Source organism: Paroedura picta, chromosome 2 (genome assembly GCF_049243985.1).
Source record: "Paroedura picta isolate Pp20150507F chromosome 2, Ppicta_v3.0, whole genome shotgun sequence".
Lineage (NCBI taxonomy): Eukaryota > Metazoa > Chordata > Lepidosauria > Squamata > Gekkonidae > Paroedura > Paroedura picta.
Window position 1 is genome coordinate 89,543,657 of NC_135370.1, and position 12,809 is coordinate 89,556,465.

At 39.3% G+C, this 12,809-nt stretch overlaps 1 protein-coding gene across 5 annotated transcripts in view; it reads left to right on the forward strand.

Annotated features, from left to right (window-relative positions):
- The window catches only part of KCNQ1 (potassium voltage-gated channel subfamily Q member 1), a 481,025-nt gene that overhangs the window by 125,341 nt on the left and 342,875 nt on the right, over positions 1 to 12,809 (forward strand). For 3 of the 5 annotated variants that reach the window (XR_013228284.1, XM_077321532.1, XM_077321529.1), the window contains exons 9-13: positions 280 to 408; positions 1,428 to 1,572; positions 4,101 to 4,130; positions 7,256 to 7,321; positions 8,863 to 8,983. Coding sequence is in view for 4 of the 5 variants with exons in the window: in XM_077321532.1 (XP_077177647.1) it covers positions 280 to 408; positions 1,428 to 1,572; positions 4,101 to 4,130; positions 7,256 to 7,321; positions 8,863 to 8,983 (491 nt within the window). In the remaining variant the exon portion in view is untranslated. The remainder of the gene's footprint in view (positions 1 to 279; positions 409 to 1,427; positions 1,573 to 4,100; positions 4,131 to 7,255; positions 7,322 to 8,862; positions 8,984 to 12,809) is intronic. The other 2 variants (XM_077321530.1, XM_077321531.1) reach the window with 2 other exon arrangements.

The window sequence follows — 12,809 nt, forward strand, 5'->3', positions numbered from 1 at the left end:
GCTGAGAAATGAAGGGAAAGATCCATTTCTACTAATACCTTCTATTTGTGGTCTATTAAATCCCACCAACACATTTTCAAAGACTCCTATATCTAATGGTAGAATTCTTTACAATTCAATACCAGTACTAGAGTCTGTATAATTTGTGACAGCAAAATATAGAAGCATATTGCTCTGTAGTCTGAACTGTATACAGTATTGGCTTGTTTTCTGCTAATGTACAATTATTTTCATAAACCCTCATAATTAATATTTGTGAACTTTCAACAAATATTTTAGACTGCCTGGAGGTGCTATGCATCAGAAAATCCAGACTCTTCTACATGGAAAATATACATAAGAAAACCTTCAAGAAATTATCACTTGATGTCCCCGAGTCCCAAACCAAAGAAAATAGGAATGGTATCGGTAAGGATCTACATTTCCATTTTGTTTGGATATATTACTTTGAATACAGTAGGGTTTAGTGCTAGGCCAGACTACTTTCTCTACGGAAAATAACTTTGGGGAGGGGAAATATAGCATTTTTCCAAATCTTCAGTAGATCATCATATAAATAATATTTGCATTAAAAGATATTATTTGACTGTGTCTTGTATATGAAGTTTGCTGGTCTTCTGTTGAGTGACTGGTTAAGCTGACCAGCTGACAGGAAACTGTAGCAAGCATTGTCAAGTGATATGGCTCTTTTTTTGCTCTTCTGGTCCCATCAGTACCATTAGACAGGTGAACATTTCATGGGAGAACAATGTGGCTCCCTCCTTAGGTCTACTTCAGTTACAAACAAGCATTGGAGGACTGAAGCTATCCTGCAAAGTATTTTTTGTTTGCATGGAGTGAAGCATCAATCATTTATCTAAGATAAAAGAAAGCATAAAATAAAATAAAAATACCACCTTGAAGTGGTATGCATGTTTTAGACTCTATATCAAAGTTCATGGAAGTGATTGAGCAATACTCCTTGTGACCATATTAAATTGCTTAATGATCATGGAATGAGTGTTTTACTCCCATGAAAACAAATCTAGTCATGATTATTACTTGGATGGGAGATCCCCAAGAAAGCCCACTCTTGCTACACAGAGGCAGGCAACAGTAAATCACCTCTGTTAGTCTCTTGCCTTGAAAACCCGATCTCGTTGCCCTCAGTCAGTTGTGACTTGATGGCACTTTTGGCCACACAATGTCAGTGGTAATAAACAGTAGTTCATAAACTGTCCTCCATGCTTTACGCAAAATCAGAAAATCTATCCTAATGTTCCAAAGAAAAGGCATTTTCTTCTCTAAATAAAAGTATTTTCCCCATTTCCCCCTTTTATTTTCTCTTCCCTTTGATTACTGTTCTGTTGCATGTTTTTGTATTTGAGGAGCTGCTTGCATTTTGTTTTTGTTTTAAAGATCATTATTTGGATTATTGCTTCTATTAGGTGAAAAAGAAGAAGTATAAGTCAGAAAAAGATAATGGACTAAGTTCCCTTGACAGAATGCTACCCATCCCCCAAATCACATATGACCATGTAACAGATGAAAGGAACTCTGAAAATTTTCACCTGGATGCATATGAAAATTCTGGTAAGAATTTCGATTAGAACAGGCAGACAAGCAAGGAACACATTTATTTGTTTGTTTGTTTGTTTGTTTGTTTATATGCCGCCCTCCCCGGAGGCTCAGTAGATTATACTGGTAGAACAACCTGGCTGGCACCTGAGACCTGTGCGCCTGTACCACCTGACAGAGTGATGTGTGCTGATAATAACATATCATTTGTAACTGCCAAAACAAATTGCAAGAGATGTTCTGCTTTGTGTCCATTAGTTCCAACCATGTAGAAACTGATTATATTCTTCCACATTAGGGTTGAGCAATTTGTTTCGGTATGGAATAAGGTTGTACGATTCAGCCACCGAAGCAGTTTTTCCTGCCCATAGCAGCCAGTGCCGCGGGGAGGGGGGGAGGCGCCGGTGCACCGGGCGATGCACACACGCAGGCACAGAGCTACACGCCTGCCTGTGTTTATCGTCTCCCCCCCCCCCCACGGCGCAGCTGCTTCGGCAGCCGAATCGCACAACCCTATCATACCAAAGCAAATTGCTGTACAGGGATGAAATGCCTTTGACCTGTCTACCACCCTCAGCTTCCTCCCTCCCTCACGTCTTACTTCTGCCCATTTCTTTGCTGCCTAAAACTTCCATTTCTTATGGATAGGACTGATCTATCATAGTTTCTGACTGTGGCACAATGATGAGACTGTCATTCTGCCCCTTTCTAATAACCGTTTAAAACATGACACAGCAAGTGACAAAAAAGCCTTTTTCTATTGAAATAATGCCTATGTGAAAATAAAGTGTAACTATTAACACTGCACATGGTCTGTATTGTTTAGCATACTTTTAAACATTATTCTACTAAAGTAACCTCACATATACCAAAAGGTAAGAATAAGAACCAGTATACTTGTCTGAATTAGAGGTAGGAAAGGTGTTTGTGTTGCTGGTTTATTTTTAACACCAAATTTTTAGATAAAATCAATAGGTGTATATCTAACCAATGATTTTATATCGTGAAATTATTAATGCATTTTATGAAAAGTAGATAATTTGTGTGTTTTGTGCATGGTTGAACCATTCTATAGAGATCCTATTTTAAAGATGCAATCTGTTATCCAGTTTTCATAGCTCGTTTTTGTTATTTTCACTGGTATGCCGTCTACATCAGTGGTTCTCAACCTGCCGATTTGGACCCCTTTGAGGGTCAAACAACGCTTTCACAGGGGTCGCGGCAGGGCATGCAGCTTGGCTGGGGGGGGGGGTGCTGTCACTGTTGCTGCTCCTCCTGCAGGTGCCTGCCAGCTGTTCCAGCAATGCCTCCAGCACAGCACATTCTCTCGCCAGGTGCTCCAGGTGGTGGCAGAACAACAGGCAGAACTGAACTGAGAAACCCTGGGGAGAAAAACAATTTATATACCATCATGAACAATGGATCTTCACGCCATTGGTCAGTTTTGGTTTAATTTCTGTGAAAGAACACTTGCATAATTTTATGGTTGGGGTCACCACAACAGGAGGAACTGTATTAAAGGGTCGTGGCATTAGGAAAATTGAGAACCACTGATCTACATGAACAAGAATTGTTAACTGAAATACCTATGCATGCATGTGGCTGCACTTTAAATTGTATAGATTGCAGAAGTGGTAAAATTTCCTTCAAAGCTTTGAGTGCCTAATGAACTCCAAAGTTCATGAGAAGTTTTTGTAGTTCATATTTTTAAAAAATCCATTCAAGCAGGACCCCTGATGTTCATGTTGTTCCTTGTACTTGGCAATCGACTGTTGCAATTTTCAGTCTTCCAACTGTCCTATTCGTTTGGCTTCCCTTGAGCAAAATATAGCTATTCCTTTGAAATGTTTTGTTTGTGTAACTGCCATGTTTTGCCTGCATTTCATTTTTTCTAAAATACTTTTCTGTATTTCAAGGGAATGTGCTTGTTTACATTATTAGGAAAAAGTTGCTTTTGCTAAGAATGATACAAGGACCCTCCCACATTGTTTGTGCAGCAGTTTCACAAATGCCTGACTGATACAATTCTGCTCTCCATGACCTCTGTTGTAGCCTCCACATGTAGAATGGTTTTCTGATATTCTTCCAGTGATTCAAATCTTTAAATCCAGAAGTGTATGTATATTGGAATAAATATGAAGTAGAAAGTCCATATGAGTTACTCAGTAGATTATGCTATGGGGGGGCAGCTGTATTAGACTGCAGCAGTAGAACAAAATTCAAGTCCATTGGCACCTTAAAGACTGACAAAGTTTCCCAGGATGAGTTTACACCCTGGAAAGCTTGTATCTTGGAAATTTTTGTTGTTTTTTTATATCCTAATTTAGTTAAATTTTGTTCAGTGGATTCTGTGTAACAAATTACGATCTTTCTCTGTTTCCTTGAATAATTGCCATATAAAACTTTAACTGTGATTCTTCCTGTGAAATGTAACCTCTAAGCAGGTACTAACTGTTATTGAAGCAAAGGTTTTCTTTTCCTTCTGACATCTATTCTCTTTCTACCTTCTCCCCTGTGTTCTGTTCTCTCCCAACTTTTACAAGTATACAGGACAAAAAGGAATGTTAAATTTGGTAAGTTAAGGAAACTGTGTTTAGCCACAGCATGCTAGACTACAAAAACTTAACATTGCTTGCAGTGTCTTTCATGTGTTTTTACTTACCATTACTTTATATTAAATTCTGCTATGGAAGTATAACAAGTCATACTGTGCAATCTTTCATGCTGGTTACATTAATAAGGCAGACAGATATGAACATATTATAAATAGATGTTTAAATTATGTGATGTACAAGTGGGGGCTCCACAAGACTCACAGGGTGAGAATCCCATCTCCCTGCCTACCACCAAGCCTGGCATGATTCCAGGCCACCCGACCCACATTGAGCCCAGTGGTAACAGTAGCAGTACCCAGAAGCTGCTCTGAGTACAGAGCAGCTCTGGGCATCCTCTGCCATAGCATCTAGGCCTCTCCTGGCATCCTCTACCTGCAATGGTTGGGTGGCTCAAAGTGGTTTCAGGCATCCTCTGCCATGACTGCCAGGTCTTGACTGGGTTCCCGCCATGGTGATCTCCAGATCAACTGGTAAATTGGGGAGATTTAAACCCCCATTTTATTTTTTAAATGTTTACAGTTTTTCTGAAAACCTTGGGAGTCCCACAGGTTTGCAAAAAAATCTGTTTAGCATTAACATGGCCCCAGTTTCAGATTTAGGTATCCACAGATGGGGACTGCACATTGCTATATAGAAGCTTCATATTATCCTCTATAATTGTGCTGTTGAAAATGAGTGATACTATATTCTTTATGAATTGCCATTTAATTTTTTTTTTAGATTTAAAACCTTTAAAGATATCTTACAGAGAATTTAATCCAGCAAAAAGATTACAATGATCCAAAGAAGAAATGAGGATGAATACCATTTTAGTATTTGTCATTATGTACTACCTTTTTTTCACTTGTTCTCTAACATTTTTAGGGGTATTACAGATAAAATATGAGCCTCTTGTGGTGCAGAGCGGTAAGGCAGCATAAATGTTGTCTGAAAGCTGGGAGTTCAATCCCAGCAGCCGGCTCAAGGTTGACTCAGCCTTCCATCCTTCCGAGGTCGGTAAAATGAGTACCCAGCTTGCTGGGGGGTAAACAGTAATGACTGGGGAAGGGAATGGCAAACCACCCTGTATTGAATCTGCCATGAAAACGCTAGAGGGCATCACCCCAAGGGTCAGACATGACCCAGTGCTTGCATAGGGGATACCTTTACCTTTATATTTTAATATATTTCTTAAACTCCAGATTCATCACACTGGTATCCCATCTTTTTTCAGTGAAATCAGAATGACATACATGGATGGGCAGATGGGGTGACTGCATTTTTCCCTCAAACCAATTATGTGAAGTAGATATGTGAAGTTGATTCTTATATGTCGCTTTTCTCTACCTGAAGGTGTTTCTAAGCAGCTTACAATCGCCTTCCCTTTCCTCTCCCCACAACAGACGCCCTGTGAGGTAGGTGAGGCTGAGAGACCCCTGATATTACTGCCTGGTCAGAACAACTTTATCAGTGCTGTAGCGAGGCCAAGGTCACCCAGCTGGCTGCAAGTGGGGGAGCAGAGAATAAAACATGGCTTGCTCCTAACCACTACACCAAGCTGACTCTCTTGGCACAGTGAGCTGAGGCACAATGATTGGCTCAAGGGCATACACAGTGCAGTCTTGAAGCATGTATACTCAGAGGAGTAAATCTCATTGAATTTAATGAGGCTTACTCTCTAGTCAGTGTGCTTTGAATTGCAGCCTCAGTGACTTTCATGGCTCAAGCAGGGATTTGGATAGCTGCACTAGCACAAGTCTTTAACCTCTGTACTACAGGGAACATATTCAGTGTAACCTTTCTTAGGGTTTTTTTTTTTACGTCTCAGAAGTGTAGACTCATATATTTTGTATGATGGGGTAAGTAGGGAGAAAATTCAGACATGATGAAGCCTAACCTTTGTTAAATGTTTAAGTGGGAGACAGCCAAGAATGTCCTGAATTCTCCCACTGGAACCAATGGTATTACAAGTGCTTCATTTTCTTTTAACAAATGATTGTTTTAGATTGCTTAGATTTAGCAAAACTGGAGATTATATTATCCCAAATATCTCTGGTCAGTATTTGGATAGGAGACTACCAAGGAATACCAGGTTGCCACACTGATATAGGAAATGGCAGACCACCTCTGAATGTCTCTTGTTCTGAAAATTGTGTGGGGTTGCCATAAATCACCATAATTCTGCAATTTTATGTGGGGGGGGAATACTTAGAAAGAGTCTGGTCTGATTTCACATCGGCAGAGGCAAAAAATACACACATACACGTACATATATATTAACTACTGTAGAATTACTGAATTGTCCTTCTGTTAAGATGATACAGAATTCAACTATAAAAGCAGTAGGTGAGAAGATTTCCCCAATAGGTGAGATATCCCCACCTTTATAACGACTGGGATTTATTGTTTCATTCTACTTGGAGTTTTCCTACAATGATCTTTCGTTGAATTATGTGGAACTTTGAGGAAATTGTCTTATTCATTTCCCTGGTGTCCAACAAGTCAAGGAATTTTTTTGAAAGTTTACTGGGTGTGCATTTTTTAGTATCTCAGATGTCAAGAGAAGTACACCTGTGGGTTACAACATATTAGCAAAACATAGAAACCACTTCAAAATTGTGTATTTTTTTTAAAATGAAAATTAAGCAAATGCCTTTTCTTTGACATGAGGATAAAGGATTTTAGTATTACCCCTTTCCTCTTTTCCCAACCTGGTAAGTCCCCAGTGAGCTGCTATTTGTACTGCTGGGAAAATAGAAGTAGTTATGGGTACATGTAAGTAGTTTTCTGGGGTCATGTAAGGTTAGAAAAACAGCATAGGTTGGGGTGGGGGAAGAGAAGGCTGAAGCCCATTTTCTCTTGCCAGGGTCCTAATCTGAATTTGGAAATTAAATTCCCAGCAAGGAATTCCCAGGCATGTACAGACATGTTCTTTGTACACACTTTGTGAATTATTCCTACTTGTAAAACCTGTTTTCCTGTCTTTTAAAAATGAAAATAACAGATGCAATTATGACCGAGATTGCATTGCTTCCTCTCCATCTGACCTTTCCCCTTTCTGTTTCTGTGTCCTGTGCGCTGTCTTTTTGTATCTGTTAACTCAGTCCGACAGCATTCCTGGACATCCTTTTCTGCAGAGCAACCATCTTCCAGTTGTCCTCCTTCTCCAGGTAACACCTGCATTTCATTGCTTCATTTCCATTAAACCTTTAGGTGCAAGAGACTGGACCTCATTCTGTTGTGATTTATGGGCAAAGGTGTTATATGTGTCTCTGTGTTTGAAAAGTTATTTGTAAACTGTGTGTTTAAAATTATCCCACAGATGTGTAATTTCATCAAAACCAGCAGAAAATTGTCATTTACTTTCAGACTGTTGTTGCTTTTATTGCTTATATATTTTAAGGGCTAAAGCACACATGTATTACTTTAGTAAAATTTTGGACACTCTAAAGTAGGACACAATTATTTCAAATCAGGGCTGAGCCTGAGCAATTAAAATAAGTCATTAGATTTTGAAGAAGAGAGCTCCCAGTTAATAAACTACTTTGTAATATCAGCTAAAGCAGTACAATAAGATGATTTTCTTAGTAGAATTAAGCTGAATCAGTATTTTCTGAGACACTGATAATTCATGATAAATGTTTTTCCTTCCTCATACTGAAAAAAATATCATATATATGAAGGCCTTATAATAAATCACCAGCACAAAAATGGCTGCCTTCCTCGCAGCAAGACTTTCCCCTGCAACTGGTTCCCATGCACCTGGTTCCCATGCCAAATATGTTGAAAGGAAAACCAAAAGAAATTTGGTTGAGCTGCACTTTGCAGTTTTGTTTATCTACTATGTTCATCCCTCTCTGTTTCACTTGCATACCTTCTCAAAGATAATACGCAGTACTAGCATAAAGGTATAAGGTAGAATGTAATGAAATTTTGATTAGTATACTATTGTCCTTACTAATGAGAGCTGATGTGATAGGAAGACTGGGGCAGCAGGGTTAAACTATAACCCCCCCTCCTCAGACAAAGTCTCTTGTCCTGAATTGTTGTTAGTAGTGAGAGAGAAAAAGAAAGCAGCTCAGAATGGTAGATTTTCTTGCAGGAAAATAGCATGGGGGAAAGGGTATTCTTCCATCACTATGACCTCAATTGAAACCAGCTCATTTCTTCCTCTTTTGTCTGCTTTTAAATAAAACTGAAAACATCTAGAGATCTGATCACAAACCTCAAGTGGCTTCAGAAGTTCAGCATCAGCATATTTGATATGTGTAGAGTTGTAGAGATCTATAATGGAATGCACTGCTTTGTTAGGAGTTTAATCTCAAACTTCTTTGTTATAATTATCTATCTAAAGTGCAGCGTGTTTAGGGAGGCATATTATTGTTGCTGTTTTCTTAATATTTTCAGTATACTTAAATATCATTTAACTTCTTGGAATTGGCAGCTCTTACAGAATAAATTTCAGTATACTATATAAGGAATGGACATTTCATGCCACAGTTGCATATGGGAAGAAAACTCTGTGCCTGTTTCCTCCTGTGCTACCCATCATGGTCTTTTGCTGTGATCTGACATTTGAGTCTACCTTTTAATTATTTTCCTTCTATTAGCCACTCAGATATTATAAATGCTTTAAAGCTTTAATGTAGCCTTTAAATATATAAAGGTCATATAGCAATTTAACTTTTATCTACTTGTTTCTTTTCCATAGTGAAAAAAAGCTCTCCATTTTTAGATGCAAACACTGGGCCATTCATTAGGACCAATAGTTTTGCTGATGAACTTGACCTGGAGGGTGAGACGTTGCTGACCCCAATAACTCACATCTCACAGTAAGTCACAGGCTTCTGAACTATGCTGTCATTAATTTCAGACATGTTCAATGAGTACATGCTAGTACTCAGGATAGTTATCTTCTATGTAAAATCATTTCAGATAGAAACTATGTATACCATCTTGAAGGTCATTAAATAGCATTGCTGAGTTTCATGAATAACCTTTCTGCTTGGGAGATGTAATTTTTAAGTAGTATCTAGCACTGTACTAAGGGGAGAACTGTGTGTTTTCAGCAAAAGACACTTGACTAATTACTGCAAATCCACTTTAGCCAAAGAACAGATTCACTTTTGTCTAAAGAACAGGAACATCTTTTTTTGCATCAAGTTGTATCAGATTGTTTGAGCTGCTGACGTTCCACTTAAAAATGTAAGAGAAGAGTGAATGCAAAGCTGTTCCATTTTAAGCAACTATGATATAGTGTAGAGAAACCCTATACTAGTATTTTTGCCACCCACTCGCAACACTACTGAGCTTGCACCCATTGGTTATGTACAACAGTGCTGGGAATCATTGAAAGTCACATAATCAAATGTGTACCTGGAACCCATAGACTAGACTACTGTAGTGCACCCTATGTAGATTCCCCGCTTCAAGCCAACTTGGAGACTCCAGATAGTGCAGAAAGCTGCCATTTGGGTATTAGCAGGAGCCAGGCAGAGCATGCATATTATTCCTGTTTTGCTGTCATGGCACTGGTTGCCCATGAGTTACCAGGCTCAATCCAGGATATTGGTCATAACATACAAAGCCCTCCATAGGCTGGGTCTATGTTATCTGTGGGACTGCCTCTTTCACTATGTTCCAGCATGAAAGCTTCACTCACCTGAGCATGTGTAAGTGTCACCCTGCAACTGGAAATCAATGACTGCCTATCTACATGCATTCTCTGTTTTGACCCCCACTTTTTGGAATGGACTGCCAGATGAGGTCAGGAAGGCTGTCACCATCCTGGCTTTCAGCAAACTCTGCAAAAATAAATAATTCAGGAGTTTGCACAGATAATAGGGCTGTACTTTAATGAACTTGTTAGGGACTATAGTCTGTACAGCTGCATCTATTGCATCCTGTCTGTTGCGATGAGTATGACTCTTCTGTGTAACTTTTGCATCATTTAACATTTCCTGTTACTGCTTATGCTTGGTTTCAGCTCTGTTTTCCGATTTTCTGCTTGTTTTCAAATTTATGAAGTCCAAAACCCTATTGTATTTTTATTGGCTGTCCCATTCCTGTTCATTTAAATTGTCTGTCACTCTGTAATCTACCTTGAGTCTCAGTGAGAAAAGTAAACTATAAATGACATAAATAAATGCATAAGATCCCCCCCCCACACACACACCTATTGAGGGAAAGGCAAGTTTTTTTGATAATCCCTCCTCAACTGCATGCTGTGGTAGGTTGTGTTTATGAAGAATCCCTGGCCCTCAGCAGAGGATTTGTAGGGTGTGCAGTGGAAGGCAAGGTATGAAAGATCTGATCTTCCAACTCTTTCTGTGAACTTTTCCACAAAATCCAGTTTATAAAGGGTATACGGATAGAAATGCACACTCAGCACCAATTACACAGCTTGTAATATAATAAAAACAAAAGTGGTTTGTGGTTAGAAATCTCTGCATGAAGAAAGTCTTAAGTTGTCATAATTGACAATGATGATTTATTTCCCAAGGGAATCCACGTACAAATTCTTTTTTATGCTCTTGTAAATTTGGCTGCAAATGTTTCTTTTTTCTTCTTTAAGCAGTCCACTTTGCTAGAATTATGAAAACCTCTAGCATTCCAATGTTAATGGGCAGCACTGGTATAGAATCTTTCTTGCAAGTATTCTAAAGTGCTTTATGGTATATATATCAAAAATATCTAGCCAAGCCCAGTAAACCAATTAGCTTGTAGAAGTCTCAAATGCAGCCTCAGTTCAGACTATAAAAGTGATCCGTGCTCTATAAGAGATGCATCAGCATGAAGAGTATTTTATAGCCCAGCTGTATAATACAGTAACTCTTCGTCAGAGAATGAAGGGGGTTGGAATCAATAAGAATAATGTGCTGTTGAATCTTGGACTGCAGTGCTGTATATAAATTAATATGCCCCAGGGACTATGAAAATGAGTGTGTATTAAAAGAAACCGATTCCATAACCACATAGGCGTGAGTAAGAGCCGCTGTGTGAATTGGAGGCATGTGCTTGGCAAAAAATATCTGCAAACAGATTTCACCTGAGAGCATAAAATTACTTCTCTTTGACAGGCAACGTAAATCACCTGGCAAAGATATTGGTTACCTACTGCACTATTAGGAAACTTGCCTGGTAAAAGTGAGATTAAGGAATGTGTTTAAAATCTCTGTTTCCACTTAGTTTGAAAGGATGGAAGACCTTTTGCCACTAGTTCTTGTCTGTTTCATCACAAGTGTCCTGATGGAAAAGGAAGATTAAGGCAGCAAGAGCCTTATGAAAATCACACCCAAGGACTCTCTGGGGTCTCCCTAGATCAGTCACGAACTGGCCAAATTTATGAAGTATGCCCCCATTTAGAAAAGCAAGAGTGGAGCTGTGTGACCACTGCACTACCACAGCAGGCATCAGGGCCTATTAATGGTTCAGTTCTACACATTGTGCTGCTACTGTATGATGTCTGAATTTGACATCATCAGAGAGATGGTGGGTTTTGTTCACATTGCTTTGCCTGAGATTCATCTCTAGCCTCAGCACAACACTACTTCTCTCCTGGACAGCTGTATCTTGGTGGCAGAGGGGGAACTTATAGTAATTTCATTCTGTATCACCTAAGCTAGCACTATGTTTTGACAGGTCAACAGAGCGGACCATAAAAGAGCTCTGGTCCATTTAGTCCAGCACCCTATCTCCTACATAGTGCCAATCAGGGACCAGCAACAGGACATAGAGGCTGAGGTCTTCTCATGGTGTTGCCTCCTGGCCCTAGTATTTAGAGGTTTATTGCCTCTGTATATGGAGGTTTCCTGATCTGGCCCTGAGTATCGGTCACATAAATCGTAGCTGGAGGCTTAGGCAGATAGAAGAACAGAGATGTGTCTCCTCTCACATCTGCTCCCCATAATAATGTAATACCAAGTTTGACCTGAAGAAGTGAAGAGATGGTTCATATTCCCTGCCCCACAATAATTGGCCTTTAAGAAAACACAGCAGAGCTAGAGTTTCATGGAAAATGTCTCCAACATCCTACACCTTCTCACTGCACTGTCTCTTCCACCTCTTTCCTTAAGGCCTGGTCTGCACACGTAGCAGGAAAGTGTTAGCAGAATGTTGGGGTGGTGGAGTGCAGTGAAGTATACTGCTTCAGATTGCAAGTAGTAAATAACGTTTTTATTGCTCCCAATGGATTTTTTTAAAGCTTCCTTCAAACAAAAAGCCAGTACAGCAGGGAAGAGCTGGTCGAGAATCTCTCCCAGGCTTGCTAGTTCTCTGTTTCAATTTACTTTTTACAGAATTGTTCAAAAATAGTACCTTCTGCTGTGGTCTGAATTGCTGGCTCTTTAAAGTCACGTTATCCAAAGCAAACTCTTGTATATTTGTCAGAGATGTGAAGAATCCTTATTTGCATTGACTGGGTGGTTCATATTGTAAACAATTGGTGCTTTTATCTCCCTCTCATTTTCAAAGGTCCTTGTAAAGTCTGAGCAAATACAGCTTCTTCACTTTCAAGTGGTCAGATATAATGGCTGACCTGCTGTCACCAGAATTCTGTTTGCAGTACAGCTAACATTTTAGATGCAGTTTGCACAGACAACTTCACCATGAATTGTAGAGGAAATTTAACATCAGCATTTGAAGGAAGCGTACAATCAG